Raw genomic sequence first — 18,372 nt, 5'->3', positions numbered from 1 at the left:
GACTCTCCATACTTTATATTAATTGGCTCAATCAATTATTAATGATTTATAATCATTGGTTTGATAATATTAGTTACTTAATTGTATATCAGTCTTTCCACAACTGGGTCTTTCAAATATCGTGCTATCCCGATGCCTTACCTTCACCATTTGATTCCATTCGAGATGCGGTGTTAACCGTGTCACCAAAGAGACAATAACGAGGCATCTTCAAACCAATCACACCAGCAACACATGGACCTGAAACCAAACTTAAACATACTTTTCTTAGAAATTGAAAAGCATTTGTTCTCGAGCATGTTTGATTAATACCCCTTTTCTTTTAAGTCATGCACCAAAACATATTTAGAACGAAGGACACTCTTGTGAGCGAATCTGAAGAACAAAATTGAGAACGACTTCGAAGAACATAATTATCCTAGCTTCAGTAGTTTCATGAAAATAATAAGATCAAATATAGGTTTGAGCTAACATTATGAAGGGGATTAGTATCCTCTTAACTCAGAAAATAGTCTCATTAATATGATTAATATCACAATCATATCATTATCATAATTTATCATTTCATATATTTTATATCTTAGTCCATGACGAGGAATCGTCTTTCAATTACCTGATTCACACCAAATAAACATGGTATGCCATTTACTCAAATATGAAGATTCAGCATCATAGATGAGAATGCTATGGTTAGTTCATTTATATTCAATTTTGGGGAGGGACCGACCTTTTTTTTCTTACCGGAATGTATTCCTGCTCTTAACTTGAGCTGTTCACCAGGTCGATGTCGAATCTTAAAAGACTTAACAGCTTCCAAGAGAGATAGAGACATCACAGCAATCTCTCGAGCATGCGTAATACCATTCCTGATAGGCAATCCAGACACTACCATGTAAGCATCGCCAATAGTTTCAACCTGTAACAAAATTACAATGAATCCGAGTTCACATTATAAGTGGACTTCTTTGCAAATGGTCGTAAGCTCGCTTATTATTTTGTAAATAACATAGGCCTAGTTCTTTTAAATATATAATTATCACGAAAAGATTACATTACTCACAGCGAGTCACTTACATAACTACAACAGCTAGGCATTGCAAGATTTGCCACTTAATCACGCGAATATGTCTTGTCCAATGTATCTCTTTACTTTAGTAGATCAGTTGGCAAAGGGAAGGGGGAACAGCATAGCTGGAAAAGTTATATTAAGTAGTTTCAATGGAGGCTTAGATCGCATACTTCAACGATCGTTATCCAAACAATTTTTTTGAATATTTCATTCCAATCAATTTCGTCATGAAAAAATATCCTGATTCTGTTAAAATTAAATGACACTTACCTTGATATTTTTATTTTTACAAATATTATTTTTGCAATCATAATTATCACTACTTATGCAACGCCTCACTGTATCCATACCTTGTAAACGTCGGAGTTGGCTATGATCCCGTCAAAACATGTATACAGATCATTCAAAAGAGCAACCACCTAAAAAAATAAAACGATAGAAAATGACATATGCTGATGACTTTATAAGCAAGGGGTGTCGCATGTTAAGGGTGACAAAAATGTTATAAAATGTGACATCATATAGATGAATGGTTTGGGGGTATGAATATGAATGAATAGATCAATGAATAATTAAAAATATATATATTGATGTGTAAGTAACTAAATGAGTAAGTCGATATAGAAAGAACATTTAAGAGTGGTTTGTCATTTTTTACGCATCATGCTGTCAGTAATCTATATTTTCGGAGACGATTCGAGACAATTGTTACAATCTAACAAGTGGAATGCCTCTGGCCGTCTCACCTGCATCACGCGGTTCAATAAAGCATCAGTGCTGACTTTTGAAAACTACTCTAACTCGCACAAGATGTTCAGTGATACATGGTTACTTTTATGTCCACTTTTTATGAACTAGACCAATAAACTTACAGAGATATGATGGTTATTCAACAAAAAAAACCCAACATGGCCAAAGTTCATTGACCTTAAATGACCTTTGACCTTGATCATGTGACTTGAAACTCACACAGGATGTTCAGTGATACTTGATTACTCTATGTCCAAGATTCATGAATCAGATCCATAAACTTTCAAAGTTATGATGGTAATTCAACAGATACCCCAATTCGGTCAAAGTTCATTGACCCTAATGACCTTTGACCTTAATCATGAGAGCTGAAACTTGCGCAAAATGTTCAGTGATGCTTAATTACTATTTTGCCCATGTTTCATGAATCAGATCCATAAACTGTCAAAGTTATGATTGGAATTCAACAGATACCCCCGATTCGGCCAAAGCTCATTGACCCTAAATGACCTTTGACCTTGGTCATGTGACATAAAACTCACGCAGGATCTTCAGTGATAATTGATTAACCTTATGTCCAAGTTTCATGAACTAGGTTCATATATTTTCTAAGTTATGATGACATTTCAAAAACTTAACCTCAGGTTAAGATTTCGATGCTGATTCCTCCAACATGGTCTAAGTTCATTGACCCTAAATGACCTTTGACCTTGTTCATGTGACATGAAACTCTAATAGGATGTTTAGTAATACTTGATTAACTTTATGGCCAAGTTCCATGAACTAGGTCCATATACTTTCTAAGTTATGATGTCATTTCAAAAACTTAACCTCAGGTTAAGATTTGATGTTGACGCCGCCGCCGCCGCCGTCGGAAAAGCGGCGCCTATCGTCTCACTCTGCTATGCAGGTGAGACAAAAATGGGCTAAGTGGTATCGTAGTAAAGTTAGTAGTTATAAAATTATGAATCGTTAATATTCCCTCTACATGTATTCTGCCAGACATGTTAGCGAGATTACCTTCCTAATCAAAGTAAAACAAAGTATATTGGAATAATTATAAGCTTTATGCTCTGTACCTGAAGGGGTGTACTCTCGGAGGAGATGGCGGTAAAGCCCACAATATCACTGAAGAAAATGGTGACGCTCTCATAAGACTCGGGATCAACAGACTTGCCAAGCTTCAGCTGCTCTGCTACAGATCTGTTGAACAATTGAATTGAATATATTATCAGATCCCACTCTCAAGTACATTTACATGAAACAGTATCTCATATTAAAAAAAATGTAAATTAGGGCAGGGGCGGCGGAGCGAACTTGAAATTGGGGCGGGTGCACAGGAAAAATGGCACCTTTTCTATTGAATAGGGCACTATCTTAAAACAAAGAAGAAAAAAAGATTTATCTACAGTGGCGTAATGGGGCAAAAATTTTGAGGGGGCTAGACATGTCGTATCACGTAAATTTGTAAGAAGCTGCGAGAGAGCAAACATTTTGACATTATAACGAAATCCAATTTTGTGATATATTTTGACAACTAATATTCAGAAAATAATATCATATTTCACCCTTCTCTCTTTCCTTTTCTTGGTCGTGAAAAAATTAGGGAGGGGGCAGGACCCCCTCCGCCCATCTGTATACCTCAACTTATCTACCCCACTCTCATGACTTGTGAAGTAGGATGATCCTTACAAGTTTTGTCGTAACATATAAAAATGAGAATATTGTTTTCTTGTTGCAAAGGGGTGCTCGTTAACTGATAAAATGGGTCTTTCTCAGGTGAAAGGGGCACAGTACACTTTCGTGAGTGGGGCATTTTTCTTGCCTAAAAAGGGCACTTTTTCAGTGCTTCAAAAAATGGGGGGGGGGGCAATGTGTCCCCCAGCCTCTCAGGATCGCCGCCCCTGAATTGGGGGTAACATACTAGCAGAATGCTAATCGAGGTTGACCCCAAGTCCCCCGATTAATGACATCACAGTTTTTTTTAACAATAATTCGAACTAAATCACAAGACATACTGATGCAGATAATGCCGTCATCTTCAATGCACGTTTTTAGATTTTTTACAGATAGATCCTCATTATTCACAAGATTACGAATCTCAGAATATAATGGAGGAATATGGACAGACCTCCTTCCAAAAAGTAATACACGTTTCAACGAATGAGATAACCAGATTTTATTACGACAGAGATGCGGAAATGCAAGACGGGTAAACATTATTTTTTGTATCTCGATAATAGCCGACCGTTTTCACAATTTCTAGTATACTCACTTTGGTAAAAATTTCTTCAAGTAGTACAAATGTTTCACCAACATATAAGAAGTTGAAATAAATCCAAACCCAGCAGAAATTTTGTTAATTTTTAATCCAATGGAGCAACTCCAAGTTTTTCCTTGAAATTTAGAGTGTACCGACATACCCAATGAAATTCTAGAAGAAATGTGTCTTAAAATTCTTCTTGTAATATAAATTATGCTCCCAAATAATTCTTCTTAAACAGTGTCTCTAACCTATTCTTTAGGCCGATAATTATATAAACCCGTGCAAGGGGTAGATCCAGAATTTTCAAAGGGTGGGGGGCACATATTCCCAATGAAAATTTGACAAGCAATAAAAAGGTTTCACCTAATATTTAAGGAAATTTCGTCCGCCAACAAAATATAAAAAAAGAAAAAGTTCTCGCTTTCATTTTTTTAAATATGGTTCTCAAGGGGAGGGGGCACGTGCGAGCGGGATGTGCCCTCCCACCGATCTGCCAGTTAACCTGCATGACTCTTTGTGTCTCTGATCATTTCTCTAAGAAAGTATTTACCTAGGTAGTACTTCATAAAGCAGTGTCTCTGATCGTTTCTTCTCCTCTAGGAAAGCAGCTGTCCTCTCTTCGACCAAGGCTTCCAGGTTTGTGGCATATTGTTCCATACGATTCAATAGATTGTCCAAAATGTTACCACCGCTAGACATCCCCCTATTTTAAGTAATACCATAAAGGGCTGAAAACACTGAAACCGCCAATGTGATTGATAATAAAGCAATCTTTACTTTTGCATCCATTACTTACTTGATTTAAACCAAGTACCGCATCAATATCATTTGTACACATTTTTAACAATATCAAATAGATAATGTATAACTACAACACAATATGGAAACGATGTTTGGATTCAAGCCTTGTAATTTTATTCAGAAAAAAAATCAGTTAAAGTGGATAAAAACTACTAAGTGTAATTAAATTCTTATTCTTAAAACTATAAACGAAATATATCGGTCGTCTTGGGGTGTCATTTATATTTTTAAATAATTTGCAAAATGATTATCCTTATTTTAGTTATCTTTTGAAGCTACAACTGGATAGGAGGGAGGACGTTTCACTCCTTGATAAAAAAATGTTATCAAATTGTGATGAGTTATATTGATGTCTGACGAAGAACGCAAGAAAAAAATCCATTTAAATAGCAGAGTATAATCATGATAACTATTTCAATAAATTTGAAAATGGGTCTTGAATGTATATGCCTCCTAGATTGTTATCATTCATGTATAGGTGTAAATTACTTGTTAACTTTCTTGAGTGTAGAGTGAAGAGTACCAGCAGTAGGTCGATCGCTTGGGGTCTCTTCCCAACATCTCTTCATTAGATCCTTGATTTCAGGGCTCCATGACTCATCAGGAATCAAGGCACGAAACGGTGGTTGAGTGGTCGTTGACTTTAAGCAATCCAAGATCTCTGTGTAATTGAGATATCATTAATATCATTAACTGGAAAACGTTGCCGAAGACAATTGATAACTCGACATATATTGCCCGCGTTCAAGGTGGGGGGGGGGGAGGCCTTCGATTTTCTTCAGGCCGGACGTTTCGTGCAGGGCTACTAATTGCCCCACTACTCTGAATGTCGTCGGTAAATCTGCGCTATCGTCGGGAAATGAAGAAAAGTGGAGAGAGGTCAAAAATAGAAGGAAGGGAAAAAGGGAACAACGAAATAGAAGGAAAGAGAAAATTAAAAAGGAAATAAAATGAAAATTAACTGTAGGAGAAAATAGAGAAAGAAGGCGACAGGGATGACGAGGTTTTGAGATAACCTGAGAATGTGTCGGTGCAATTAAAGATGCAAAGTCTGAGCTATTGTCTGTTGGGAAAATTATTTGTTACTTGAGCGCAGGGATGTTGGTCTGACGCCTTCTGCGTTTGCTTCAATTGTTTAGTTACATAACCATGATCATGTTCAAGGATTCAAAATGGCAGGCGAAAAAAAATCAAAATTTTCAGCTCACGCTTCGCACTCCCGTTTCTTGATTGGTGAAAAAATATGTTCTATTCAATAGTTACTAAAACATTCACTAACATGCCATTTCGCAGATCAGCATATTAATAGTATGAGCTCGCACTTCGTTTTTACAGAATTATTTCAAAACTGCTCAGAATAATTGATTTTCAGGTCCAAATAACTGTATACAAAATATCAACAAATTTAAGCGCGCGCTTCGCGCTCGCATGATATTCAGGCCTCATGAGATACCCTACCCTTTCGTAAGAATGAAGCTAAGATGTGTGAGGGTGTGTGTGTGGGGGGGAGGGGTGAGGTGAGGGTAAGGGAGGGGGTGTTTGTGTGGATGGGTACAAATGGCTGGGTCTCATAAGTACATTTGTGCTTATTTGCGCTAATTAATGTTCATCCCTTCCATTTTCTTGAAAAAGGTTTTCACTTTTTTTGTAAAGAAGCAACTGGGAGACGAAACCAATTTATACAAAGACGGGGGGAGGAGGTACATTAAGAATTATGAACAACAGTTGGGCAGATTCAATACTTACGGTCGGTGTCCATGAACTTCCTTTCTTCATCGAATGGTCCTGCCCTTGTACCTATCTCAAGCATGATGATACCAAGGCTATACATATCACCTTCTTTAGTGGGAGGGTTAATAGGGTTCCTGAGGTGTTCTGGAGCTTTCCATAACAGTTCTTAGAAAATGGGGAAAAAAAATGGAAAACAAATATTAAAGATCGAAATGAATGGGATTTGAAGAAGGTAGAGAAACGAAAGTTTTATTAGTAGTCAAAGAGACGATGACGACGACGGAGATGATGACGATAAGTAGAAGGGAAGGTGAATGAAACAAGTGGAATGCCTCTGGCCGTCTCACCTGCATCACGCGGTTCAATATAGCATCAGTGCTGACTTTGAAAACTACTCTAACTCGCACAAGATGTTCAGTGATACATGGTTACTTTTATGTCCACTTTTTATGAACTAGACCAATAAACTTATAGAGATATGATGATTATTCAACAACAAAAAACCCAACATGGCCAAAGTTCATTGACCTTACATGACCTTTGACCTTGATCATGTGACTTGAAACTCGCACAGGATGTTCAGTGATACTTGATTACTCTTATGTCCAAGATTCATGAATCAGATCCATAAACTTTCAAAGTTATGATGGTAATTCAACAGATACACCCAATTCGGCCAAAGTTCATTGACCCTAAATGACCTTTGACCTTAATCATGAGAGCTGAAACTTGCACAAAATGTTCAGTGATGCTTGATTACTACTATGTCCATGTTTCATGAATCAGATCCATAAACTGTCAAAGTTATGATGGGAATTCAACAGATACCCCCAATTCGGCCAAAGTTCATTGACCCTAAATGACCTTTGACCTTGGTCATGTGACATGAAACTCTGTTAGGATGTTTATTAATACTTGATTAACCTTATGGCCAAGTTTCATGAACTAGGTCCATATACTTTCTAAGTTATGATGTCATTTCAAAAACTTAACCTCAGGTTAAGATTTGATGTTGACGCTGCCGCCGCCGCCGTCGGAAAAGTCTCACTCTGCTATGCAGGTGATACAAAAATGAATGGTACACCCGAACATGACGATAATGCAACAACTGTATAACCCAAGAAAAGAATGTGAGAAATCTTCAAGAGATATTCGCCTTGAAAATCACCTGTGGAACAAAACCAAATATGAGGGTCATCAAAGACATGAATTAGGTTGAACTTGAATGTGTACTTTTCGGGTGTTTCTTTTCTTTACTCGGCATGGGGTTGAAGAAATGCTGAACTTTCAAGTGATAAAAGGTTTTGATCTTCCAGTTTCCTTGTTAGATTAAACAAAATAACCTGGGTTGGCAACCTTTGTTTGTCAAATTCTATACAATGTACGTAGAAATTTTCTTACTGTATTTGTTTTCGCTGTCAATACTGGACTTCCTCAGTGATGGGATCCCAAAGTCAGTTAGTTTGAGAACGAATCTGCCATCGACAACACAGTTTGATGACGTCAGTCGTCCATGGACACCTATTACACTGTCATGGAGGTAGTATATCCCCTAAAAAGGTATATATTTATAATATACATAAAATAATAAACATTTTTCCCCCATTAGAAGACGGAAAACAATTTGATCACAATAATGATTAGGTTGTAATTTAGGCTGTTTCGAGAAAACATGGAGAAATCTGGCAAAGCTGTTGGTGTCATCAAATGGGGAATTCCTTTGTGCATGGTTAGCAATCTTTAATGTCATCTCAACGGAACTTCCATTTTCAATTATTAAATCAATTTCATCTGTGTTATCGACCTTTGCGCCTAGGGAAACATCATTTTTGTCTCATTGACTCTATGCAAAGAAAACTTCAATCAGTTGTTAATATCTATAAGCATCCTCTTCACAATAACAGACTTAGCATTCAAATACAATTTTAATCTAAAGAGATCATGGAAATACAGAGTTATTCAGATCTATTTGCATGATACATTTCATCCAGCCACACGTAGAGTCAGGTGTAATTTAAGGAAAGCTAATACAGCTTTATGAAGCGCCCTCCTAAGGATAAATAAATTATAGCAATAGAGATCTGACGTTTCTCAGATAAATCACGGGATAAAGATATCAGTAATGAAATAGCTAACCCTGACTGCGTCCATCAGCAAAGACTGCCGAAACATCCAGTCTAGTTTCAGATGATCATTCTCCAAAATATCCTGAAATCATGAAAATTAAATTCATTTAAAGAAGTCACTTTCAGCACATGTACATTGAGTAATAATTAGCATTACAAGGCCTGGGGGTGTTTCACAAAGATTTAAGTATGACTTAGGTCGCACTTAAATGTCGACGCGTACATGATATGCAACGCGCAATCTTATTGATCAATAGTGCGCGTCCTCTTGGCATGATCTGACCAATGCTGTCACGCCTTTTATACTGCGCGCAACTAGGCATTTAAGTGCGACTCTAAGTCATACTTAAATCTTTATGAAACACCCTCAGGTGTTTTCTTTTCATTTGCTATTATTTTTTTTACCCTAAAGCAACATTAAAATAGAATCATACATACAAAGCTATATGAATACCTGACCCAATTATTGCTTTTAGGAATTTTTCGAAAGTATAACTATAGATGATTTATAATTCCATAAAGTAATTTAAGTTAAAAAACATTTTTATGAATATGATGAAGATTTAATTTGTGTGTTTATTACAACTTGCTCATTCTTAAAGTATTCTAAAAATAAATTTAATTCAATGCAATTGAAATTCAAAGGTCAATATTGTACCAAAATCTATAAACTGACATTTTCATTTAGTATTACCTGTAAGCTCCCTCGTGGACAGTAGTCAGTCATTATGGTCTGATTGGGAGGGTCTACGCATGCGCCAACAAAACGAACAATGTTTGTGTGTTCCAAATTTCTCATCTATACATATGAAATAAACAACAATAATCAGTGATTAAGAAAAATACACAATGTCCCTCATTTACCCCACCCTCACTTGAATAACCAATCATCGGGAAAATGAATATTATATTAATGATAATTAAACAGAATTAACATTTTCACATAAAACTTTAGAATTACAACTTTGCAAACAACTGTACAAGTCTGAAGATCATCATGGAATTAACTAGAAATATCGTTACTTAATATTATAGGAAACTAGAAAATAACACGTCTTTATTTCTGTACTATGTCTTCTAATTCTTCTTTGCAAGACAGATCAACATTAAGTTTGTATAAAAGACCTTACATTTCTTAGTTCCATTAGAACGTCTCGTGTTAGTTCAATCTTGGCTTTGTTTATCCTCTTCACCATCACCAAACGTCCCTGTATGACAGAAGAAAAAATAGCGTTTTAGACATCGTCTTTATTGTCTACGTCCTTCATAGTCTCACGGAACTGTATAAAAGAACTGCAATGAATGAACCCCATTTTTGGACTGTTCTGAAATGAAAAATTATTATGACATTGAAATGCAACTCGGTGTCAGTTACCATGGTTACCATTTGTGAAGAATAATGATATTTAAAACTGATATGGGCAAAATGGAAGAGGGTCGATGTAAGTATATAATCATATTCCATTTGTGACATTGATGCGGGGGCGGCAGGGGTGAGTGTCCTAATGTTTTCCAAGTGAGGGAAATAACAGAAAGAAAAAAAGAAGGAAGGAAAGAAAGAAAGAAAGGTGTAAAAAGAGAGGCCTGGGACGTGCTACTCTATTTAATCCCAGTTATTCAATTGAAGAAAAAAAATATAGGTTGTCTTGCCCCTATAGAAATACCATGGCACCCCTTCCCTAAGCATTGCTGTAATGCAAACGCTATAAAAGGAAAGTTTAAGAAAGGAATATACAATGAAGGACGAAGCAGGCATGGCAGAGGAGGAAGTCAACAAGAGAGAGAGGGGGGGGGGAGACAACGCTACAGTGAGGGGTGGGGGAAGAATTACATAAGCTAAATATATAGGAAACTGTCTTACCTTATAGCGTGCAACTGTTGCAAATATCTGGCCTCCATCTTGGCCATCTGAATTGATAAGTGTGCCCTGTATTGCATTTTAGAAACAAGATACCAATTAAATAACATTATTGATTAATTGTCGCATGGTGTCGTCAAAGATTCTATGGAGTCCATCAATAATTGACGGAAGTACGACATCATAGCACGCAAATATGTACGAGGGTATCTGACAAACGGGGACACGATCCTAAGAAAAAATCTACATGCACTGACGATGAAAAGAAGATAAAGATAGTGCATTGAGTTATTCTTGAACACTATTAATAATTACAACGAATGATATTCTATATCTTATGGAAAGTGATCACACATAACGGGTATGTGAGCAGATATACAGTGCTGCATGTGAGGTTGGGATAAGAGACTCAAAGAGAGAGAAGGTGCCGATACTGGGGAAAGGAATGGCGGAAGTGGTGGTGGTAGGGGGGGGGGCAGAAAGGGAAGGAAAATAAGGAGGCGGACGCGGAAGAAACATAATTAAAGAACAGAAGGGATACAGAGGGGAAGAGATAGAAGGAGACAGGTAAGAAGAGAGAGAGAGGGGGGATGGCAGATCCAAGCCCATGCACGCATTCCATTAAAAAAAAACAGGGAAGAGTTGGGGATGGAAGGGGGGATGGGAAGGGAGTAGATTTCGATTTACTTCTCAATTGCGCAATTACAACTGCAAAAAAGCTTGTACGAACAAAACCATGAACTGAACTAGATTGAAATTAAAGATGAATAAGAAAAACATCTCCATTTATTTGTTTTTTCTTGGTTGATTCTCAATGAAGACGAGAGAGGAGCGAGCGGTTATTTACCGATGCGTCCGTGCTTGTTGGTAAAGCTCTTACCCTTGATGCAACAAGTCTGGAACCTGATGTTGCCGTGGCAACCGATTTGCCGATTTCTTCGAAGACCAACTCCTCCCATTTGATCCGCCATGACATCTTCATTAGTTCGGCATCCAGTCGAAGTTTCCTTCGAGAAAATTAATTTGAGCGTTTACTGGGATAAATTCCAGTTACATAAACAAGAGGAAGTAATTAAACAAACTCAATTATCCAGGGAAATAAGTGTTCAAGAAATGTTTAGTTTGCTCTGGATTCTGCTCTTCACAAACTTACCATTACGGTTACTACCAGGGATTCTTCAAATAAGATAGGTGTCTGCGCCCCGTTTCTATTTATGGTAATTACCTTAATAGCATATAGGCATAGGGATGATATATCTGCAAGTGATTTGATTGACGAATTTTTCACTTCAAGAAAACAAGATGAAAACAAACCAGGTGCCCAAACAAATCATCAATAATCCATGAGAATGGATTTCATTTCAACTCATATCCAGAAGCGCATAAAAAACTTTAAAAAGTTATACTTGAATAATTATGTGAACTACATGAATTTATCAAATTACGGAAAAAATAGAAATGATCTTGATTTTTTTAATAATTTGGTACAATTCATTTGCAATTGGCAAATTTAATTGAATTAAGGGGATAGACTTAACATTTAATGTTTATCTGAATAAGAAGTACTGAATAATAATCACGTAGAACTATAGATATATTGTAAAATACCTATTTTACATGATTCGTGAACAAGTTGCAGATAATTCTTCTGCACTCTTTTGCCTAATACCGGATTACTGGGTCAACATTATTTTCATCTTATTGTAGGAAAGGCATCGTAACTTGCACTCTATTTCATTGTATTTCATTTGATTCGGGATATTCTTATTCAATAACTATTGAATTAAGCAAAACTGAAATAGAGTGCAGCTTTCATATACAACTAACGCTTCCTTTTTCACCGAAACGTACAATTTATAAAAACAAATGAGAGGATGTTTCAGATTTTTAAATCACATCAACGTCACTCTAGCTTACAATTTCAATAGATTTTTTTTAAAGTAAGAGGTGTTTCCATTGTCACATACCTGTAGATAAGAAAGAGAGCACAGATGGCAGCTATAACAATTACACTTGCCGTAATACCCACAGTGCCAAGTACTGTCAAGCCGTCTGAAACAAAACAAAAAATCACAAACTTAATTTTAGATCAAAGCCCAGCATGCGATGACATGGGCGTGTGCTATGATGCTTCAATCATTTGTCATAAGGGGAAGAACATAACATTTCGTTCAGAAAATGGAAATGTGAATACAGATTGAACTCAAATATGTGATTAAACATATTTTATTGATAATTAAAGGGGGAGTTCACCCTGACAAAAAGTTTATTGTAAAAACATCAGAATTTTTTGTTAAATTATTGGCAAAGGTTTGAGGAAAGTCCATCAAAGAATAAAAAAATGTTATTAGAATTCTGATTACTTGATTTGTGACGTCATGCGAGCAGCTTTCCTACGTAGTCATGAATGAATGAATGAATTTATTTATTATCCAATGCAATGATAATACCAATTTACAAGTTTACAGACAATAATTTATGAATACATAAAAAAGCAAGGATAATAGTAACCAGAAAATAGCATGAATGCTAGTCAAGTCTGGCCCCTCCTAGTCTAGATAGATAGAAACATGTTATTAGGGAATGAAAATCGTGAGTCTACTAATACATTCTAGCAATGACTACCTAACAATTTAACTAAATTTACATACATTTACATTTACATATGAAAGATATCTAAATTTACATACATTTACATTTACATATGAAAGATATTTAGATGATAACAAAACTACCATAAAGATGGTATCAAAATTCATTATTCCAACAGATGTTCGACAATAGCTTTACGAAAACTTGATCTTGATGGTTTCTTTCTGATTTTGGTTGGTAGCTCATTCCAAGAAGTTGTGCCTACATAAGATAAACACTCCTTTCCCAAGCTTGTCCTAACCTTTGGTACATACAGATTCTCGTCTTCCTTTTGCCTTGTATTATATCTATGTTGAATCAGTGAACAATATTGTAACAGTGAATGTGGCAAATTTGTATTAATTAGATCGTACATGAAACTACAGATAGATAATCTATACAGTTGGTAAATGTCAAGTATCTTAAGAACCCTGAATAATGGTGCTGATCTTGTCATATATGTACTGAATGTTATCGCACGCACTGCCATTTTTTGAATTAATAATATAGAATCTAGATCATTTTTTCTAGCTCCACCCCAGACTTCAATACCATATGTGATGTGGGGCTGTATGAATGTCTTATACAGCAGAATCAAAATACTTCGTGGTACGAAGTGTCTCAGTCGATATAGAATACCAACCTTCTTGCGTATGCATAATTTAATTTTTGCAATATGATTTTTCCATGTCAAATGTTTATCAATGTCTACTCCAATAAATGTTGTAACATATGGTAAAAAAATCAAAGAAATGTAACTTTATATGAAAATAAAAAATTGTTTTTATTGTACCAGTATATCGATACTCAAATCATTTCACACATGCTCCTAATAAGAAATTAAAAAATAAGTCATCACAAACCCATGAAAATGAAATTCATGAATTTATATTACTTAACATAATTGTGAAGCTGCTCGTTAATGACGTCACAAATTCAAAATATTAAATTATAATAACTATCTTAATATTTTGATAGATTTTCTTCAAACCTTCAATGTTTTTATTACCCTTTCTGCTATTTTTACAACAAACTTTTCGTCAGGGTAAACTTCCCCTTTTTAAAAATGACAAAATTGTCAACTTCATGGGATGGGGAATTACACCTTCGAACCACTTTGAAAATTTGTCCCCAGCCCGTTTGACAGCCGACACCATTAACGCACAAGGTGAGGGGGGGGGGGGGAAGCAAGAAAAAAATATTCGTGTTATGTAGGAGCTATAGGTTGCGGTATTCAAATGCGTCTAGAGTCTGATTGCACATATCCCCATAATTATGCCTGCATATGCCTGGAATTAATACATGTAAAAATCACCGACAGATAACAATGGAAAGAGAATATAATAAAAAATTAATGAAATCATGAAAATGTCCATACTCGGATTAGGTGGACACTTTTCACCGTTGAACCCGCAATCTGGTTCGTCTTTAGGCGGTCCTGTAGCTCCATTAGGCCAAACCGGTTTCACGTCAGTTTCATGAAATTCTCCAGTCGCCCCATAATAGTTTGCTATAACCTGTAGATTAATAAAGAAAACTTGCATTATTATATTCTTCGGAATGCTCTTATCTCGATGAAGAAGTAAGACGTACATGTATGTCATTGGTTCTACTCTTCTCAGGAGAGATACAAAATTAACGTTATAGTAATGCCAGACTCTAAACCACTGGATTATGCAACTGACTATTATTATCAGGCTTTGATGGTTTAGCCCCATTTCTTATTATTTAGCATTTTCTTGACATTTTTTTCTAAATGTAAACAAAATTATACGCCCAGGTATGATGCATCACTGGGTATGGAGGCTCAGTGGTATAGAGGTATGGGTTCAATCCCTCGCCGAGTTACAGCACAGACTAACCACCTCCCAATTTTTTTGCATTCCTGGCAGGACGTAATGGAATGGAGAAGGGTAATGATAAAATGGTATTTTAAGCGGGAACTGCTGGAAGAATAGCTTATAGCTGAAGTGGCTATTCTGGGTAAATGAGAGTTATTGTTATCATTATCATTATTATTATCAATGTCCTAATTATTATTTTAACCAGGCCGGTGCTTACCTCAAATGTACCTGCTTCTGTGTCAGTCATATCCCACAGTGAATAGTCTGCATCACGATCCCCGTTACTGTTAATTGTCACCTTACCAGATATACCTAACAAACAGAATGAAAAACAAACATGTAGGCCTATATATTATGCACGTTTTGTGTGGATATATGTGCTAAGCACACGTATGCGAGGGAGGGGGTGCATGAGAAGAAAGAGACAGGGTGTGAGGGTGCGTGTATGAAAATGTGTGGATATGTCTTGTATGTGTCCGAAAGTAAGATATGTTTGATTTTTTGATAGCATAATCGATACTCTGCGCCTTTTGTACGGATTAATGGTATCAGCGGCATCTGAAGAATGTATTCTTCAGATAGACAAGATTGTAGCAAAACTCCAAAGATACTGCGCGATGTCACACTCTAGGATAGACAAACGCATGGGCAAATACACAAAAAAATCTATCCTCACCGTCAAACGTTCTATTCCACATCTTTCTTGTGATCTTATATCCATCTCTGATGTCTCCTCCTTCTGCCAAGGTTTCGTTGACGGCAAGTGAATACAAGATGACAGCATCGTGGAAAGCACTCGCGAAGTAATTGTTCTGATTATTAAAATTCAACTCGTAAAGTCATTATTATAACAAGAGAATAGATTATGAGAATATACGTATAAATAAAATCCCATAAAGATAAATATGAGCTCCGTCTATTATACGGCATGAATAAAATTATTGACTACTATAAGTAGTCAATAATGCTTTACAATGAAAAACGATGGTCTTTCTTAGATAACATAGTTACCACCGCCGTATTTATGGCATGTTTGTTATGTAATCACGAATTACTACATGAAAAACGAATTTCGCGTGTCTTCAGATTTTTCTCAGAGGGTGTGATTGGAGGAATCAGGCCATAATTTCCTTACCAAGATATAGGAGCAGCAAAAGGCAATTTATTACAATGTTTGAGATTTGAAATTAATTATCATATAATTTAATGTTGACACAGGTTGCGACGCACACTATTCAAAATGTACTTCTTCAATTAATCTTCTGTAATCTATTTCGTCTTACTCAAGGAGTATTCTTAGTTATAGAATACTTCTAATTTCCTATCTAAAAACAAAATACATATTATGACAAATTCCGGGAGATTCGGGATATTCCCCACCCTCCAAAATTCGTCATAATGTGCGATTACACTCGAGTGAAAAGGATCTGAACTTAAGAAATGCTATTTTTGTGAAATATGTGATGATACATTAATTAACTACGGACATCGTTACGACAAATGCATGTTCTCATTAACATGTACCAAATTCGACTGAGGTCAAGAAAAATGCGGAAATATACCCCGAGCTGTAGACCTAGTACAGGGGCAGCGAAACGGGGGCCCAAAAACGTGTAGAAAAACGCAATAATTACCATCATATTTGATTATTATTTCACACGGTCAGCCCCCCCCCCAAAAAAAAATGTCCATAACCACTGGTGTATTACAACTATTATCATTACTGGTTAAACTTACATGGTCAGGATCAGGTCTGGTCCAATTATAATCCCTCTTTTCTCTGAGTTCCAGTTCCTTTTGGAAATCTTTGTACTCCTGTGTGTCTGGTTCGTAGAGACGGATGGTTAGAAGAGCTTCGTAGGCCTTCTTCGCATCTTCATCACGGCCGTCGTTCTGATAGGAATACATCAACGGTGGCAATGGAACACTTTATCTAACTCTAACTCTGCTATAATGACTATTTTTCTCATTTTCCTTCATCCTCCTCTCCTCCTTCTTCGAGTGTTTCATTATCATCCTTCTTCTTCTTCCACCATTTTCCCTTTCCCCACCTTCTTTGAAGACCTCGAATAGTGCTGCAACTGGTTCCCACGATTGTAATTGCTCTACTTCTCCCACCTTTACCTCTTGTATCATGGTTCCCAACCAAAGTTGTTCGGTGCATTATTCATGATCTTCAAGCATATTATAAAGAAAAGAGAGGACGGATGATTCTGCCTTTGAGCAGTTGTTGAAGATGAATTACAAACATTAAGTGATTGAACCCAAATGATAATTCTAAACGTATTGCATGAAACAGGAAGCTTGGCATTCCACTTCAAGGGCAAGCAGATAATCTTGTTCTTTCAAGACTGATAATCATAAAAACGACGTGTTCATTGCACAGTAATGATAATTAATCGTACTGCTCTAAAGTTATGCTTTTATCTCATAAAACATATTCCATAAACTTAGGGTGGTGTACACATACGCCGAAATAAGACTGAAGCAGTTGTCGGACGAGGCCCAACTTTTGTGCATTAATTCTTTTTTTTTTTATTGAAGGACTGACGCCGCCTCGGACTAGACTGACCTTTAAAATTGGCTTGAAGGCGCTTTCCGTCCTGCAATAGGTAGTATGTGTATCACCTCCAAGTGGATTCTAGCCGGCTTTGACCACTGAACTGGAACAATAGGTGCGAAGGCGCCTTCATAGCCGCATTCGGAGGTGGTCTTCGCAAGCAGTGGCGCTATACGCAAAAATAAAAAATAGGGGCGAGATGTGGCGTATCGTGAAAAATCAACATAAAAAATTTGCGACGAGCGAAGCGAGCAAACAAAATTTGTTTTTTTATCATAAAAATCATATTTTTTGACAAATTTTGACCTTCCACTCTTTCCATTAATCATAGATTTTCTTGGTCGTAAAAAACCGGGGGGGGGGCGTCAAGCACCCCAAGGCCAAGCCCCCATCTGTACGCCACGTGGTCTCAAACCCCGATGCATGCATGTCAGGAACGTGACAGGGGCATACGTTGACAATACGAATTCATATTCGGTATTTTAAACTTTCATGAGAGCTGCCGACTTGTCTCTTTTCGGATGTTAGGGCACAATATAATGTTCCGTGATCTTGCTGAATCCGAAAACGGGACAAATGAAGATCGGAAAGTAACTAGTCACATCTACTTTGCAGCATTTAAAGTGCGACAGTGAATATTGGCGAACCGATAGTATTCATTTATTTTTACTTTTCACTTAAGGCACTTATCAACAGTCATATTCAGTATATGTGTGTCATGGCCCAGATATCCTTG

The 18,372-nt window shown here is 36.6% G+C and overlaps 1 protein-coding gene across 3 annotated transcripts in view; it reads right to left on the bottom strand.

The window, feature by feature from the left end:
* The window catches only part of LOC121410893 (atrial natriuretic peptide receptor 1-like), a 35,053-nt gene that overhangs the window by 9,357 nt on the left and 7,324 nt on the right, over positions 1-18,372 (bottom strand). For 2 of the 3 annotated variants that reach the window (XM_041603259.1, XM_041603261.1), the window contains exons 3-20: positions 16,814-16,969; positions 15,753-15,888; positions 15,294-15,388; positions 14,611-14,749; positions 12,569-12,653; positions 11,449-11,608; positions 10,605-10,670; positions 9,874-9,951; positions 9,438-9,542; positions 8,754-8,825; positions 8,019-8,169; positions 6,633-6,782; positions 5,376-5,547; positions 4,636-4,788; positions 2,899-3,022; positions 1,420-1,488; positions 742-916; positions 142-240 (exon numbers count right to left, since the gene is read on the bottom strand). In XM_041603259.1, coding sequence (XP_041459193.1) covers positions 142-240; positions 742-916; positions 1,420-1,488; positions 2,899-3,022; positions 4,636-4,788; positions 5,376-5,547; positions 6,633-6,782; positions 8,019-8,169; positions 8,754-8,825; positions 9,438-9,542; positions 9,874-9,951; positions 10,605-10,670; positions 11,449-11,608; positions 12,569-12,653; positions 14,611-14,749; positions 15,294-15,388; positions 15,753-15,888; positions 16,814-16,969 — 2,185 coding nt within the window. The remainder of the gene's footprint in view (positions 1-141; positions 241-741; positions 917-1,419; positions 1,489-2,898; positions 3,023-4,635; positions 4,789-5,375; positions 5,548-6,632; positions 6,783-8,018; positions 8,170-8,753; positions 8,826-9,437; positions 9,543-9,873; positions 9,952-10,604; positions 10,671-11,448; positions 11,609-12,568; positions 12,654-14,610; positions 14,750-15,293; positions 15,389-15,752; positions 15,889-16,813; positions 16,970-18,372) is intronic. The other variant, XM_041603260.1, reaches the window with a different exon arrangement.

This window comes from Lytechinus variegatus, chromosome 3 (assembly GCF_018143015.1).
Source record: "Lytechinus variegatus isolate NC3 chromosome 3, Lvar_3.0, whole genome shotgun sequence".
Classification (NCBI taxonomy): Eukaryota; Metazoa; Echinodermata; class Echinoidea; order Temnopleuroida; family Toxopneustidae; genus Lytechinus; species Lytechinus variegatus.
The sequence above is the reverse complement of the archived record's forward strand: the minus strand, read 5'-3'. Positions and strand labels throughout refer to the sequence as shown.